The 17,837-nt window shown below is 31.8% G+C and overlaps 1 protein-coding gene across 1 annotated transcript in view; it reads left to right on the top strand.

Moving 5' to 3' along the window:
- qsm (Zona pelucida superfamily protein qsm) overlaps positions 1 to 17,837 on the top strand; it is an 818,670-nt gene that overhangs the window by 484,394 nt on the left and 316,439 nt on the right. Inside the window, exon 6 of the mRNA XM_089595600.1 lies at positions 14,635 to 14,782. Within this exon, the coding sequence (XP_089451726.1) occupies positions 14,635 to 14,782 (148 nt within the window). The remainder of the gene's footprint in view (positions 1 to 14,634; positions 14,783 to 17,837) is intronic.

Below are 17,837 nucleotides of genomic sequence, written 5' to 3'. Positions count from 1 at the left end.
AATTTAAGAGCACTTGAAAAAGTAAAGGTGTCCATTCCCGGCATGTATGTACCTACCTAGTACCTGTATCAGTTACACATGTGTTTGACAGGCAATAAGTCACTGAGATTGAATGCACCGCAGGGTTGCATGTGGATCTCAAACAATAGTATCACCTGCTGTAGCCCACTATTGACATCAAACTCAAGGGTACAGCAAAACATGGATTTTTTTAACAAAAGTGCTGTCATCACTTGTAGTTAGGTTTTTCAAGTCCATCGATCTTTCAACGACCCCTTGGGCTTTAGATGAGTAACAGATTATTTATTTTAAATTCACCAATGTATTTTTACAAATACAAATTTTTTTTTTTTTTTTTATATTATAGTGCTCTACGTCTGGCTCCTTTAGTAAGGGCACTACTATGGGCACTTAGCACTTGGAAAAAGGACAAAAAAAGAGATGAGATGCCTCCCATCATTGGAAAGGGGTAGGGGGAAATTAGGCAATTTTTGCTACGAGAAGGTCGCCTAAATCCTCCTTGAGGAGCATTGCGTGGTGAAAAAGCACATGTGAAAGATCACAGAGGTACTTGCCTGAAAAAGTCACACTGGCCGGGAATCGAACCACGGTCTCCCCCGCGTCCCAATCTACGACCTAGCCGACTGAGCCACCGCGCGCTCTACAAATATATATAATGATCATGCTTTATAAAAAGTCCATTTTGTAGATAGAAGAGACTAGAACTCGCCCTAACTATCGATTTTCTTTCGAAGAGACGTTCGGAATCATCTCTTAATATCCTTGCTATGATTTCGTGCCGTTTGATAAGATACAAAAACTTTAAAACGGAAATTCATTACTTAAGTAAATATTCTTTTATTTGTCAGTAAGTATTACATGTGGGACTGACTAATAGGAGGGTATACTACATATTTTTTATCGCACTGTTGATTTTACTTACGAGCCTAGTCACCTAGTGCAATCATTAAATAATAACTTAATCATGAATTTTTTTTTTCACGAAAGAACGAAATAGTTTATGGTAATGTTTTTAAATTAAGCGTTACATAAATTTTGTTCATTCTTTAGCAAAACACGGACTCCTTAACAAGAGAGCTGTCATCACTTGGAGTTTGATTTTTTAAATGCATGAATCTATTAATGACCAATCGTGTTTTCAGATATGTTACATGTTATTAAGATTAAATTTACCAATGTATTTATACGAATGTATAAGATGATCAAGCGTTGTGAGAATTTCATATTACAGATGCAGAAGACTGACATTCGCCTAAATTTTGATCCTCTTTCGAAGAGACATTCGGAGTTATGTCCAAGTATCTGTCGATTTAACTGAACATAAAATGTTGTACTTCTTGATATGATGATTGAAATTCAGTTTTAAAAAAATTTTAAGATACTTGTACTTCCACTGTATTAGTGACTTATAATCATTAATTTTGCTAAAAAATGTACTTAGAACATACATTTTAACAAATTAATATTAACTCAATTGTGGCTAATGAGACAGTGAAAAGTGTAGCTTTTTCTAATAAAAGTAATTTATCGGATAAGTAAAAAATTTTGTTTACTTTCATTTCATGAAGTACGTTGGGTTACTATTCTTTAAGCGTATGAGTTTGTAACAGTTTAATAGAATGAAATATATGAAATGGATATAAGGATAGTCCTAAACTAGTTTTTACATAAATAGTTCTTTATAACCTAGTAGTGTCCCGCTGCTGTAGAGCCAAAATTTTCAATTATAATAAAAGATTATTTGGCACAAAACAATGATGTTTGAGTCAAAATAGTTGTTGTTTATTTGTTTCACTAGCAACATATAGATGTGTACGTAATAAAGTTTTTATATTAACTTAAATACCATTATCATCAAAAAATTGAATGTTAACCTATGAACATTACATATTCAGTCTTAAAAATTTCTGGAATTTTACTATAAAGTTTTACTAGACATACGCAAAACAAAATAGATGGTTTTTATTCGATAAAAGTATCTGTGTGGATATTATCACTGCCATTCTTAAGAATCTAAAAGTAGAGTGAAATTCATTTTCAGAGCAAGAATATTCTCAATGACTACAAAACTTTTTTTCTCTTCTTTATATAGAATTAACAAGTCACCTTATCATAAGTACTTGTTTATTGTTAAGAAAACTCTTTAAATTCAAATTTTCCAGTAGAGTTACTTAATTTTATTAATACCGTAAATTTCTTTTGTTTTTTTCTGAATCATATTTCTTAAGCCCATTCTTGAGACGCTTGTTGTCAACCATACAGTCAATTATTGTAACTATCTAAGAATGTAGTAGTCTTATTCGCCCACAGATGGAAGCGTCATTGTAAATATAGAACTGTATGTCAAAGGTGTATTATTTCAGCGACTTAAGGGCTCCGTGCGCATATGCATCAGTGTGTAACTGTGTCTGTTATCCTTCTGTTTGAGACCTGCGCATGCGCCTGTGTATCTACGCTCTGCTACTGGCTGAGTTTGCTCTTTTCTTTAGCATTGGTCAAGCTGGGGGGCTATTGAATCACGAGCGCACAAACGAACGAACGCACGAACGAACGAACGAACGATACTATGATGCGCATGCGCACTGCAGCTTTCTGCTTTCTTATCGTCATCAGTGGTCAAGTTGGCTGCACACATATACATGTATACATCCGTGTTTTATACGCATGCACTTAGCGTAAAAGGGGCTTAGAGGTTCCGAATTGTGTGTATGTTTATCTAAGCCTATACTATCTGGTCTATTTTGTATTATTATTAATTTAGTCACCACAAACAATAATCACGTTGATTTGTGAATTATTTTTCGTCCTGTTAACATTTTCACGATAAAAGCGATTAATAAAACGAGCCAAGTGATTAGACATGACTCAAAAACTATTTTCTGTCATTTGAAAATTGTCAACAAAATCCAATGTTTCCGTAAGAGTGAATTTTATTATTAAGCAGTAAAAAAGTTATTCATAACTAGTACGATCGATATTCGAATAACTATCTAGGTTAAATATCTTACAAAACAAACTCTTCTACTATTAGCTTACTATTAAAGAGTGAGTACTCCATTGATACATTAGGGTGTTTGTTAATAGTACTTAAAATTAATTCATTCAGTTTTTACTCTAATTGCCACATGTAAGTAATGATTCTACATTATTTTTAGTATTGTTTTTAAATATTTAAATAATATATATTCGTGTACTCTTAAAAACAGTAATTAATTATCTAAAAAAAATTAATTATCTAAAAATAAAAAAAATTAATAGATCTTGAAAAAATTTTAGAATTGATAATATTCTTATTTATTTATTTATTCAAATAAAAATATTTTTAACCATACATGAACAGTTTTTGTATACAATACGACGTATCGTGACTATTTGCTTATACATGATGTGATGTATCAGAATAACATCAATTTTTTGAATATGATCATCGACTCAGAAATACAACCTTGTCAAATTTTGTCGGATAGCAACGCCTTCATCATGATTATCCATACCATCAAAATTTTCTTCACCTTCCCCATTATTACCTTCGTTGTCCTCTTGCTCGTGATTTTGGGGATCGATAACTCTACAACATGTATAATATAACTGGAATTAATAACGAATCATATTTAGAGCTTTTCGCATCAAATGTGTTCGTTCAAAATTATACACTATTTGTCTCCGTTTTTACAAGATAAACAACTGAGGTATGTATGTGATGTAAAATGTTTTGTCAATTTAATATTTATAAATTCTTCGGCGAATTTCACATTCTTATCACGCATAATCATACCTTTTACAATTCAAAAAGTATTTTTTTGTAAAAATAGTACTACTAATGCTATTGATTTATTATCATTTTCGATTGAAACATGCTTATAATTGAATTAAAATATTATGTAGAGTGAAACGTACCCATTAGCTCGTATATAGTTATGCAAAATAACTACTGCTTTCACAATTCTTGCGGCTTTTCGAGGATTGTAATAAAGAGTTCTTTCACCTTACACACATCTGAACTTATTTTTTAATATACCGAAAGTTCTCTCGATAAAGCTCCGAGCAGCTTTAAACGCATCATTGAATCGTCCCTCTGGCGAGTTCGGTGTTGCTCCTTGGTGTGGTGTCAATAACACTGGTGAAGCTGTACAACCACCGTCCCCTGAAGTTACACGATGAAAACGCATTGTGAATATGCAGTAGAATTTACAATAAGTAACTTTAACGGCGTACCATAAATAAATACATAAAGTGGAACTTTTGATACGTAAATAAAAAAGTAATATTAAAGAATACGTATAGAAGTATTGTAGACACTCACTCATATCCTTTATTACGTAATTTACCAAAAACACACACACACACACACATATATATCCATGCTCTGACAAAACTTGAGTAAATGTAAGAACAATATTGTATGAACAACTGTACAAGTTTAAATTTACCAATCAAGAAATAGGAGCCTTCTTCTTCCATTACTTCTTCATTAACACGTAGCTCATACATGTGCACGCGCATTTGGCTCCATCGCCAAATAAAGCGATCATTAGTTGAGCCACTGCAGATGCGAAGATTTTTAATTCGATAGATGGTATCACAAACCTACAATGATGATATCAACAAAAAACGTTTCACGGTATAATACTTTTCAACTATAGAGGAAGGTGGCCTTAGTTTTCAAATAATAATAATGATCAATTTTATTTCTTTTGGATATAGGTCACATAGAACTGTGAAATAAATAGGCAATATTAGATCATTGCCTATGAAATTCTGATTTACTATAATAAATAAAGAGACCCTTGAAAAAACTGCTTTACCCTAGGGGGGGGGGGGCTAAAGCGGGTTATCCATTCTGGCAAAGTAAAAAGCATTACAATGAAGGGGAAGATGCTCTGACTAATTATTTTAATAACAATTCTAGTCTAACTTAATCCATCTTTAGTAGCTTAAGAGACTTGCCTATAAAAATATTGCTATACTTAGATCTAAATGACCATTGAATCGGTAACTTGAATAATTGAAAATAGTAAACAATACTGATGCAAATTTCTCATTTGTGATATAAATCGCTCTGTTTGCTACGCACACTTACTCACTGTCTAAAAAAAATTCAAAAACATAAGTAACAAATGGTATCAGTGCTAATTAGATATCTACTTAACAACCCGCTTTGTCCTACCCGCTTTGCCCGAGCACACATTTTTTATTCAGTAATGCTTACCACAAAAAGCTTAAAATAAAACGCCAATATTTTTGACTTAATTTAGACTTTAATGGGCTCCAATTGATAGAAAATTGTCAAGGATACAATAAGTGTACTCGTTTTTGACTGATCACAAAATACATACCTCTAATTTATTTCATCTAATTCTTAATTTTTTTAAAATTACGTCTATTACGGCTTGTTTGGGACTGAACAAAACTTAGGGGCACTCGAGTAATCTTGACATACCTACACCTTGCCTCTCGCGTTTCATACGCCGGCATACAAGAGTGTACCCGCTTTAGGCCACCAACCCGCTGTAGGCCACCTTCCCCTATGATTAACAACAAATAATATAAAATTAAATAGAAATTGTCAATTTCCTACTCGTGCCGGAAACATTCTATGTGCAAAAAGTTGGCCCACAAGTGCAAAAAAATCAATGCACACTTTTAGCACGATGTGTTTATTATGTTTTATTTTGCATATCTCATTTTAGATTTAATTTCAGAATAACTGTAATTTAAAATAACTGTTTACTACTGTTTTACACACACAGTATTTTTTTCTTCATACAAGCACTAAAACTAAGATAGTTGCAGTTGAAGTTGAAGAAAAATGAAGTATTTAACATCTGCACGTTCAACTAATGACGTCCCTTGTAATTAACGTAAGCCTCTTCGTGATCATCTGGTGTGCAAATGTTATTAAGGGTGCAGTCCACGGCCCCAATCACACCAGGAAATTGTAAAATGTTGTCAAAACTGTAATGTTCACAGTATTCTGTCAGTTAAGTAGCTTATGCATTAATGTTAAAGAGTGTTTTACAACTTACACGATATTTCATTAAAATTTTACAGGTCATCGAATGAATCTAAAGCAAAGAATTCTTATCCTACGAAGATATAGAAAGTTTTGTGCTACTAGGAATCAATTTATCTAAGATTTCTTTATGATCTAACAATCATTTAAGAAAAATGATATTTGTTTTTTTATTAACTCCTAATCTACTAGCATCCGTAAATAAAACCTCGTGATAATATATACAAAAAATCAATATTGATACTTTTTTTTACAGTTTACGGTAGTATAACATAAGTATTACGTTTATATACAAAATTTTTAATGGTATATACACATTTTATATCTTGATACAGATATTGGCATCAGAAAGCATGCGTGAGCGCCGCCTGGTTAAGTAAAGACGAACTGCAGGTGCGGTGCAGAAAATCAGCTGTTACGAGCAAATATAATAACAAGTTTATTTATTTACTAAACTTTAAATAATCTATCCCTAATTTCATAATGACATTCATAAGAGGACTTAGTTGAAATCTCAATTTAATAGTTAAACAAAAAAGTGAGCCTCATGAGAGCAAACAGCCAGCAGCATAAGCGTTTTTCTGTCGGTCACTCCAATTTTTCTAGGGTTATAGTACACACACACACACACACACACACACACACACACACACACACACATATATATATATATATATATATATATATATATATATATATATATATATATATATGTATTTATATATATGAGTCAATTGATAGAGCTGCAATTCCATATCATTATTAAATGCACAGACATGACAAAAACTGGAAAAGTTTGTATAACTGTTACGTGCAAAACAAATCTGTAGTAGTTAAGTTTTCTAGAGAGCTTTCTTCATTTCTAAATTTAATTGTAAATTTATGTAGAACTTTGTACAGTTTGTTTACGAAAAAAAAACTAACCTGAATTTGAAATGGAGAAAGCTTTCTAGAAAACGTAAGTACTACAGATTTGTTTTGCATGTAACAATTATACAAACTTTTCCAGTTTTTGTCATGTCTGCGCATTTAAAAATGATATGAAATTGCAGCTCTATCAATTGACTCACATATATATATATATATATATATATATATATATATATATATATATATATATATATATATATATATATATATATATATATACTACAACCCTAGGAAAACTGGAGTGATCGACAGAAAAACATTTATGCTGCTGGTGGTTTTCTCTCACGAGACTTACTTTTTTGTTTAACTATTAAACTGAGATTTCAACTAAGTCCTCGTATGAATTTTATGATGAAGTTAGGCATAGATTATTCAAAATGTGGTAAATTAATGAATTTGTTATTCCATTTGCACGTAACAGCCAATTTCCTGCACCACACCTACAGTTCGTGTTTACTTACCCAGAGGGTGCTCAAGTTTGCTTTCTGATGCCAATAGGAAACGCATAAGGATGCGGTGAAGATTCGCGATTGTAACCGACAAAATTGAAGAAATATTACCATATATATACATCACTTACATATGTGAATAGCTCTATAATGACCTGAAACAGTACGAAACGATGCAGATTACAAACATTAATGTACAGATGAGATACGATGGTCTCGGTTAAAAAACTTAGGACATTCCGTTACTAGAGCGGTATTGTGTAAATTTATTTGCTTAACTTTTGGACTATCTTGTTTTCATCTGAAAGACGCAATAATAACAATTTACTTACTCTTTAGAGATTCTTTGGCGCTCTTCCGTAGAATTGGGAAACTTCACTAAATATCCCAGAACTTCAATAATAGCAGTACATACTACATCGAGATATTTACAGACTGTTGATTGAGACATGGGGTGGTACATATCTCGTGCAAATCCTTTCTGATAATTTCCCTCAGCAAAGAACCGCAGACAACTAAGGACTTGGAGGTAGGGAGGAACTGCATCAACATACTCTGGTAATTGGGGACGCAGCAGGTCGATTAAATCAAATGCTTGATAAGCGTTCATTCTACAAGACAAAATAGATCAAATTTACAAATATCATTTTCATACAGGGATTTAAATAATTTATTTCATGATTTTTTATGTTATTTTTTAGTAATTTACACTTATCTCCCGCGTACATTTTATTTTGAACTACTCCTACTCTGACGGATGTACTGGCTATCGTTGGCCCAGGTGGCTGTGAAACATTAAATGTTCCGACGACAGTAGTATAATATGTAAGTTAATGTACATAGTTTTTTTTTTTTTTAATATTATAGTGCACTACGTCCTGCTCTGGCCATTGAGCACTTTGGGACCGGGGAGAGATGAGGATAGGGGAGGCCAAGGGATGTCGCTCCGTATTCGCCAGGATAAGTAGTACTGTGGGTGGGGAAATCACTCGGGAAAAAACTCAGCCTGGAAAGGCCCAGTGCATTGCCTGAGTCCTGATCTATAGTGTCTACGGCAGTGAGCTATAGAGTGCAAGGCTACCACTATCTCTTGACTCGTTGCTGGAATGGCCGTTCTACGCTAACTCTGCTCTCCACTTTGCCTTGCTTATTTAGCCACCTAGTCTGCTATAATCACTTAATGTCAAATATAAAATAAGTAAGTCAGTTTATGTGTGTACAATGATTTCAAATGCATAGGATCTGCAAAAGGTTTTAATACAGTACAATTGGAAAATTCTGTTACATTACTTAATATAACCAGTAAATCAGACAACCCAGAAAAAGGGTATGGGATCCCTTATCAGAAGTATGAAATCGATTCAATTATCATGTGATTACTCTATTTTAAGTAAATATATTACTATAAAGCATGTGACTTATCGTGACAAACAAAAACACGTATAAGTAAGAAATAATTGTGAGCTCAATTTTTACTGTACACAAGACTGCATGCGCTACAAATCATGGAAAGGTACATAGTATATTTAAATAGAAAATTAGAACAAAACGGGCTACTTTTTGTTATGTTTTTTAATACGAACATTAAGTCGTATGGCCAAAGATTAGAAAAGTTTAGTTCACAAAAATAAAAGAAACGCTTGGTTCTGAATGTTAATTGTATAGATCATTTAAAAATAAGAGCGTAATGCAAGCGCAAAAGTTTTAGATACCACACCACACCAAGCACGTCACACTAGGCTTGTATGAGAGATTAGCTGAGAGGTCCGAGAAGCAAGTACAATTGCTTTGTTAATGCGCTAGTTAAATTTTTCTTTACCATACAAGGCCTACATGCTGCCCACTCACTCTGCTGGAATTTTTTTTTTGGAGATTGAAACCCTAAATAGTAATCTCATGAATAATGACTGTCATATTTTTATAGCACTTCTTTCCCAAACAATGTATTATGTACAATATATTGTTACAAAGAACATCAGGTGCAAAAAGGCAAAAAAAGAAAGCAACTGCAACTCCAAAGAATGGAAGCAACTTATTGCATGATAAGATAACATAAGCAACACAAACAGTTTACATAATCAGTTTCAATGTATTAAGCACTTAGTTTAACGTAAGAAATAGAACAATTAACAGTCATAGTTATTTGAGTGACAATAATTGTCTACCTTTAAGAAGATTATGAGTATCTAGTGGCCCAAATGAATTGTAAAATATCGTATGTGATAAGGAATCAAGAGAAAATACAACTGTAACTCCTTTAATACATGATAAGGTTGTTTACAGTAATGATGCTAGTCTTACAGAATAAACTAAAGAGTTTTTAATCTAACACTAATGTATTAAAATGCATGTAAACAACTGATTATAGTTTCAATTTATGAACTTGGGCTTTATCCTAAGTTTATATACAAAAGTTTTGTTATTTGTAAATGGTAACAACAGTATTACTACAAATTTTCCGAATATAAACGCTTATGAACATATAAAATAGTGTAATAGAACATGTATCTGGACATTATTACTCTTACACTTGCTCTTTAAAGCATACATACAAAAAAAATAGATATATAAAAATATCTATATAAAGATAGATTAAGTAGATACGGTAGTAGTAAAGAGAAGGAAAAAATGGTATTGGTTAAAGAATATAAGCATAATTCATCCAACGCTTGATTAAAAAATATTACTGTATACTATTTCATTCTTTTATATAGAAAAACTTTTTGTGATTTAGTTAAAATGCAGTAATTTGTGCACTAAGTCACTAAGCTTGTAAGTAAAATTAACAATATGATAAAAAATGTGTAGTATACTCTTCTAGTGCTTAGTCCTAAATGTAAGACTTTTTCACAAATAAAAGAATATTTACTGCAATAACGAATTTTATTCTTAGGGTTTTTGTATGTCATCAAACGGCACAAAATCATAGCATGGATATTTTAAGATGACTCGGAACGTGTATTCGAAAGAAAATTGATTATTAGGGCGAGTGACAGTCTTTTATATCTATAAAACAGACTTTTTATAAAACATGATCATTTTATATGATTATATAAATACATTGGTGAATTCAAAATAAATAACATGTTACTTATCTAAAGCCCAAGAGATTGTTGGAAGATTTATGGACTTGAAAAACCTAACTCCAAGTGATGAGAGCTCTTTTGTCAAGAAACCCATGTTTTGCTGTACCCTTGAGTTTGATGTTAATGGAGGATAACTGCAGGTGATACTATTGTTTGAGATCCAGATGCAACCTTTAGGTGCATTCAAACGCAGTGACTGACACAGGTAATAAGTAGGTACATACATGCCGGGAATAGGCACTATTATTTTTTTAAGCGCTCTAAAAATTTTTTTTTTTTTTAAAACAACATACTACATCCTTATTGCTGGTATAGTTTTTTTTTCTATTGATATGCTTAAAACATAACTTTAAAGAATTTTATGGAGTTGTAGAAAAGTATTGTTATGACCGGACTTTTTCAGAGTATGGTCTTAACTATTTTATTTATGTGCCATTCTTGGGGTTCTTAGAATTTAGCTCGTGAGTTTTATCTTTTTTTTTGTATTGAATAATAATCTTTATTCAAATAATATGAGCAATTAATGTACTTCTTTATTAAAACAATTCAAAAATAATTTGTTTTTCTAAATACAATTTAATGGGGTTACTTTAACAAGGTTCAGCCTGAATTTTATTACTGATATTTTACTTACATTTATCACTGATTGTTGTTACTGCTGCTTCGGAGTTCCCAAATGCTTCGTGCTGTAACCATCAGTGTTTCCTTAAACTACATGAACGAGTTCGTGGCCAGTAGGATGTTGCAATTTCAGCTTTCTCTGCTATCGCCGAAACCACTTTCGACGGGCCTCCTTTGCTGTACCTCGCTCCTTAGAATAGTCCGATACTATTGATGCTCTCGATACGCACTCGAGTTGCCTCAGCCAACACGTTTTACCTTATGTGTATAAGGTAATAACGAGTCGCGAGAGTCAAGAGTTGATCAAAACCTTAGAGGACAGGTGACACACTTAAAGAGAGCGCTTTTTCCTCTTGATGGTACGTTTTTATAGCATCAGAGCGAGTAAAAGAGGCCTTTGGTTAAATTAGGTCAACCAATGAGCAGCGTTCTTGCAGACTGCGTTGATGGTTGCACGATGATGTTACATGTTATGATTTAACATATTAGGAAATAACAATACAACATTACCAATCGTATTTTCCGATAAGTGCAATTGAGTTTTTGGGTCAGTGATAATGTAAACTTGCATTAGCAATATAAGAACGCCAAATAAAAGTTCAGTTGTGACAGTAAGCTTACAAATTTCAAAATCAATCCTTCTGGAAATTTCATAATCAATTTTGAATATAATGAAGTTATGTATCAATTACAAAATTTTTAATTAGTGTACATTATCAGAATGGAACAATTAATGAGAAAGTAACTATTCATTCATACATACATGCATTTTTAAAACGAGGCTGCCCGTATTCTATGTCAGTATATTATGAAGCATCCACCTTAAAGCTTATAAAACACGCGCACACATAAACGACGTAGGAGCTCCTCTTGTCATAATATATGAGCTTGCTTTGTATTGACAAAACGTTTTATCTGAATTTTGACGGACGGATGGTTTTTAGTTATAATATAATTCGTATCAACACAGGGATTAACAGTATTACATATAAAAAATTAATAAAAATTTGAATGCTTAAGTCTGACCTGAGTTATGAGTAGGAGAAAAAAAATATTTGAAGACAAAGATGATTTATTAATCGTAATTTCTTAGAACTGTATCGTACTTTTAAGGTAGTTACAATTCTGTTGATAAGTACAAATAAAAAACCCTGAGAAAGAATACGTTTTATTTCCAAAATTAGGAAATTAGTTCTGACTAATAATTAATTATTTGAATTAATATTTGTGACAGTCTATAATGACTTTTTGAAAATCGTTTACCACTAACTATTATGTTACAAATTATTTTTTAGGGTGAGTCAGTAGCATCTGACTTTGCATGCGTAAACAGAAAGTGCAACAATATCGAGAATAATTATTATATTTAATAGAAAACCATAAGATTGATATATTAGGACATACCCAAACCTACCCGACGAGTACCTAACATTATGGTATGTAAGGAATATCTAGAACGGTATGGGAACTCGTCACTGCAGATAAGCATCCACCGATCGAGTTTTCTCGGAAAGAATGTTGGAAAATCCCTGCTATTTCTTAAGATTTACAAGATAAATAATGTACTTTTCATTTACTTTACATTATCTATAGAATCCAGCGGAAATCACGCACATGAAAATTTCTTGGAGCATCCAATACCTTGTGAGAAGCTGATTTAAGAAATATATAAATGGATTATACTTATATGAATTACCAATGAAAATAAAAATTCCAATACATTTAATTTTTCAGCCTTATCACATACGATAGCATGCAGGCTATTGAAAATAAAAAAAAAATATTTATATCCATACAAAAGCTAGTCACATAAAACATAATTCATCTATTACGAATACTTTACAAAACTTTAATTTTTATTACTTGTTAAACCATAAACATTTGATTAATCACAAAAGTAGAACAAGAGAGTTATATACAATTATTTTTAAATTGAATTCGAAAGGATTTTTGAGGCATAGCAAGGTATTCGTATGTGAAAAGGTCATAGGACGTCCGCCAAGCCACGCTACAAGAGACTTGTACTAAAGATCAACCTATGCTACGAGTCTTCAAGAGAGCTGGTTGCTTCAACGAGTCAGGGGAAGAGTCTGCCACAAAGTGTTACTGAGTGTTTAGCTAGCTAACACAATAGACCTCAGATTCTCGGTGGCTATGATTAGTCATCTCTCTCTTGTTCGTTGATGAATAGGGATAGCATGGTATATGGACCACATGCACTGCTCTCTCGTTATAGGTTCCTCGTAGTGATGTGGACTGCTGTGCGCAGCTGCGGCTACTTATTGTCTCCTACTTTACAATTACAAATAAACAAAAATAATACCCAACCAGTCTGTTGCACTTTTTCTTTGCTTACATAATTTATCTAAAAAATGTAATAATTAAAAACAAATAAGAATTCGGATTTTTTTTTAATGTAGAGGGAAAAAAAATTTCTGAACTGTATTAACGTGTGTAACGTACTGTTGCATAGTATAATAATAAATAACTATTTTACGGATTAATAACAGTAATTTTAAATAAAAATTTTTGAGATATATTTAATGATAATACAGATACAGACTTGTGAAGTGTCACTTGGCACCAAGTATTTTATCTTGCAATAACTGAATAAATAAGTAAAAGCAGATTTTGTGTCTTGCATTTTTAAAAAGAGCAGTTTTTTATAATGCACTTAAGATGAATAGGTTGCTCAGATTTCCAAATTTTTGCAAGCTGGAGTATCGTTGTTCAACCATTTATGTCTACAGAAAAAGTGGTTGCTACAAAAATTATAAATGTTAGCTTAGTAGCTACATTATTGATTGTAAGTAGTAGTCATGATAGAGAAACGAAGAAAAACGGCCACTAGAAATAAGATGGCTGGTATTTTTTACACTGTTAAGAAATCTGGAAATGAAGAAATATATCGAAGAATATTTTACATTGTATTAAATAGTTATATAATCTTTGTTTTACTAAGACAAAAAAAATGTGTACACTTAATTCAATGTCATCAAATCGTTAATTGGTTTTGTAATTTTTTTGACTACTGAACAAACATTTGTAAAGGGCATGCCATTTTTAAATTTTTTTTCTTTCTCACATGTAAATATTAATGTGTAGGAGCATTTAATCTACTTAATAAGGTTAACGTAACATGTTCACATTATGTTAAAACATAAAAACCCTTGTGAGAATCATTAGTACAAATATTATAATTTTTGGACTTTTAAAAAGACGTAAACAATTTAAAATTAGTGTAGAAAATACACAATTTCGATTAAAGATTGTCAATTTTCTATAAACTAGTAAACAAATTAATGTATATCTCTTTAGTATAGCTTTAAGAATCATCTTATGTTAGTTTTCATGCTAATAATAAAAAATTTTTTGTTTCATGTTGATTTTGCAGATTTATTAACGATTATCGAAAAAATTTTAAATACAGATAGATAGCGTGTACACACTTTATTTTTTTATAAAAATCATTAGTAATTGTTGTTAAAAAATTGTCCTTACTTTTTCTTTCTAGATGCTCTGTCGATCCGTACCTTTTCGAGAACTTTGAGACGATAAACGGACACTTTTTATCTGCCAAATTTCGAGCATTTAAGTTTCCGGAAAGCAGCTATGTACAATTTCATGGCACTGTCAGTGTTTGTGTGGGTAAATGTCGTGGGGTGAGTTTTTTAAAAACTTTTTCTTTTATTTTTCCGAATAATCACGCATGTTTATGTATACCTAAGCCTGCACACATACGCAGACCTACGTTAAACCACAATACATAGTATTTTTACTCGGTGTCAGTATTTGTTGCATGCCAATGTTGCTACCAAAAAACTGATTTTGATGTACCAGACTGCAACGTCAGTTATGGCTCCACTTTTATGTTCAGTAATAATTGTAAATAGTTAGCTTTATTCTGAGCAGCAGAAAAAGATACATTATTTAGCATGATTTCTTTTAATGTTACGCAAGTTGCGGTAATCTTTGTTTCAATGTTATCTTAAATGGTAATAAAAAAATCGTTCGCCTAAAATTTTTAACAGTGTGTCCATTTTCCGAAGTTCTTGCTGGAGAGAAAGAAATTTATAAAAGAAGTATGATTCATCTTTAATCATTTACAAGACTTTTTACTGTCGCTATGTCAACAAGAAATTAGTGTACTTACTTACTGCGAGAAACTACGTACCATAAGTGTGAGGATTTTTTAGGGTGTAATAGGAATAGCATCAAAGACTGTATTGTTTAGAAACAAATCGTTGTCCCAAATTTCTTACAAGGTTAGCCATTTTCAACCTCAGCCTAATACATGATTTTGTGTAGATTAATTGACTGTTTCCTCTCTCTATGATATTTAACACTATGTCTTTTCTCAATAGATTACAAAGAATAAAAATTTTGCGTACGACAATATGTAGTAAACAAAAAATTGAGAAAGCATTTTAATAATGAACTTTGTAGTGTTTGATAAATTGTATTTTGCTGATAACTAAGCAATTTTTTTTTGTTATATAGAATCTTTAGCTAAGTGGGCTATTTTTTACAATCAGTAATACACATTGGTAGTTTCTTTATTTTTCAAGTGCCTATAACCATTAAAAAATAAAATTTGGATAAGGAAAGTATCGTGTTTTTTTAAATATGATTTTTTTTGTTTTAAGTGTATTTATTTTTTTTTACTAGCTGTTTTATTTCAGGATATTTAATGATAGAAACTTATAGAGATCACACAACTTCTTAAAAAAAAGTTTTTATAAGTACAACCTCATCAAAACAAAGTATGCAGATGTATTTGCTATAGTAAACGAAAATTAAGTACATTTTAAGAACTCTAGGTTACCCTCCTAGATTCTTCCTAGGAAACTAGTAGTGAAGACAGACTCCTAGGTAACTCGGAGGTAGGATTATTTGTGCCAATATCAATACAAGATTAAAAAGTGGCTCATGGTGGGGTAATTTTCAGCTTTCACGTAAAGGATGGTGAAGAAAAAAAGGCTTCTGCTGTTATACAATCAGGTAATGGGTGGAAGTTGTCAGAGAAAAACACTCATCCTGTTAGGTGATATTGTAAGGGAGCCTTGTGCTCCATCGTAGAAATGCTGGTATCTGATACCATGCTCTAAATTTGGCTCTTTTTTTATTGTCTCTGACATTAAATTTGCCCCAGATTTATGGTCTAAGCCAATAAACCCAACGTGTAGCAAAAGAAAGATTAAGTATAAACGTGCATTTCTTATTGAGGGATGATTTTTTTTCTCTTATTCTTTAGGCGTCTCATATACCTGCATGTTTTTTTTTTTTTTTTTGAGAATGAGCTTAAAGAGTCGTTAGAGAAACAATAAATCAGTCAACATTGGCTCACATATCTTAAATGCAGTACCTTGCCAATAGGTACAGTGAAAGTTTTTATGTGCAGATGCATACGTCAGTCGTAGCTGATGATTTTTTTTTCCTCATAGTTTAGGTGTATATTAAATCAGTATAGTATCTTTTTATCTCTAGAGCTGGCGTGTTAGGTGTTGAAAATTGCTAGAGTAAACATGCATACTCTAATGGTTCTGGTTCACTTATTTGGTCATGCAGTAGCTTGCTAATTAATAGTGTTGTCACTTCTTTTCTACGTGCATGTACTAGCTATACCAGATGAATTTTTGATTTTTATTTATGCCAAAGTCTTTTAAAAGCGTTTTAAACAGCGTTTAATAAAAAGTAAGAAGATTGAGAACTAGTACTTCATGAGGAATAAGACAATTCAGATAATTAGTCTGTGGAATGGGTAGATTTTAGTAGAGTTCTTATTAATCGTATAAACATGGCTTTTACAACAAAAAGAAGACATTAGGATGTAATGAAATTGAATTCAGTATTGGCAGCAGCCTTCACAACAGTAAAAATGATATTTAGACTTTTAAAGTAAAATGGTTTAATACTTATTCTAGCTGCATTATTTTTAGGAAAGACCTACATAAATAATTTCAAATTAATTTTCAGAAGATCGTTTTTATAGACGTAAAAAAATTTTGAGGGAAATATCATCGATGAATTCTACGTCTAATCTTAGATTTCATAGTAAATGTTAAAAAATAGTAGCTAAAACATACAACTATTTACTGCTATCAAGAAAGTGAAGATTGTGTGAAGGTGCAGAATGAAAATGAGTAATGCTTACAATGGGTCACTTAGAAAGCACTTTATCCATAATATTAAAACTTACAACGTGTGTCAAATCATAATTATAATAATATAAATAATCACTACGTATAGATCTACGAGCTATATAGGTTGGTGAGAAGTCCTTGAACAAGAAATAAAACAAGCTATACATCTTCAACCACTGTCTTTATTACTCAACAAATGATTAAAACTATTAATATATTTAGTAAAGGGTGTTTTAGTAAATATTGTATACAAAAACTAATGTATTAACAGTATACAAGCTTAGCTGCTATGCTAGTCCGTTTCTAACGCTGGTGCTAGCTTTACCTTGCTCGAGCATTTCTTCTATATATTACTTGAGCAATTTATGTCAATGAAGATATATATATCTTTCTATTACATGTAGTTCTTTTGGTGGATCTGTTTATATATCCTTCCACACCCTTTATAAAGCCCCTACAGCCACCCAATGAAACAAGGGAAAATTCTTTATTTGTTTCTATAAATTGAACCCAACAAAAAATATGAGCCCCCCACGCCCATACTACTCATGATCCCCATACGAATTTAGTGCAG

Source organism: Copidosoma floridanum, unplaced genomic scaffold, assembly GCF_036245765.1.
Source record: "Copidosoma floridanum isolate Cflo_tuat_1 unplaced genomic scaffold, Cflo_Japanese_pri ptg000026l, whole genome shotgun sequence".
NCBI lineage: Eukaryota > Metazoa > Arthropoda > Insecta > Hymenoptera > Encyrtidae > Copidosoma > Copidosoma floridanum.
This window is presented reverse-complemented; position numbering and strand designations above follow the sequence as displayed.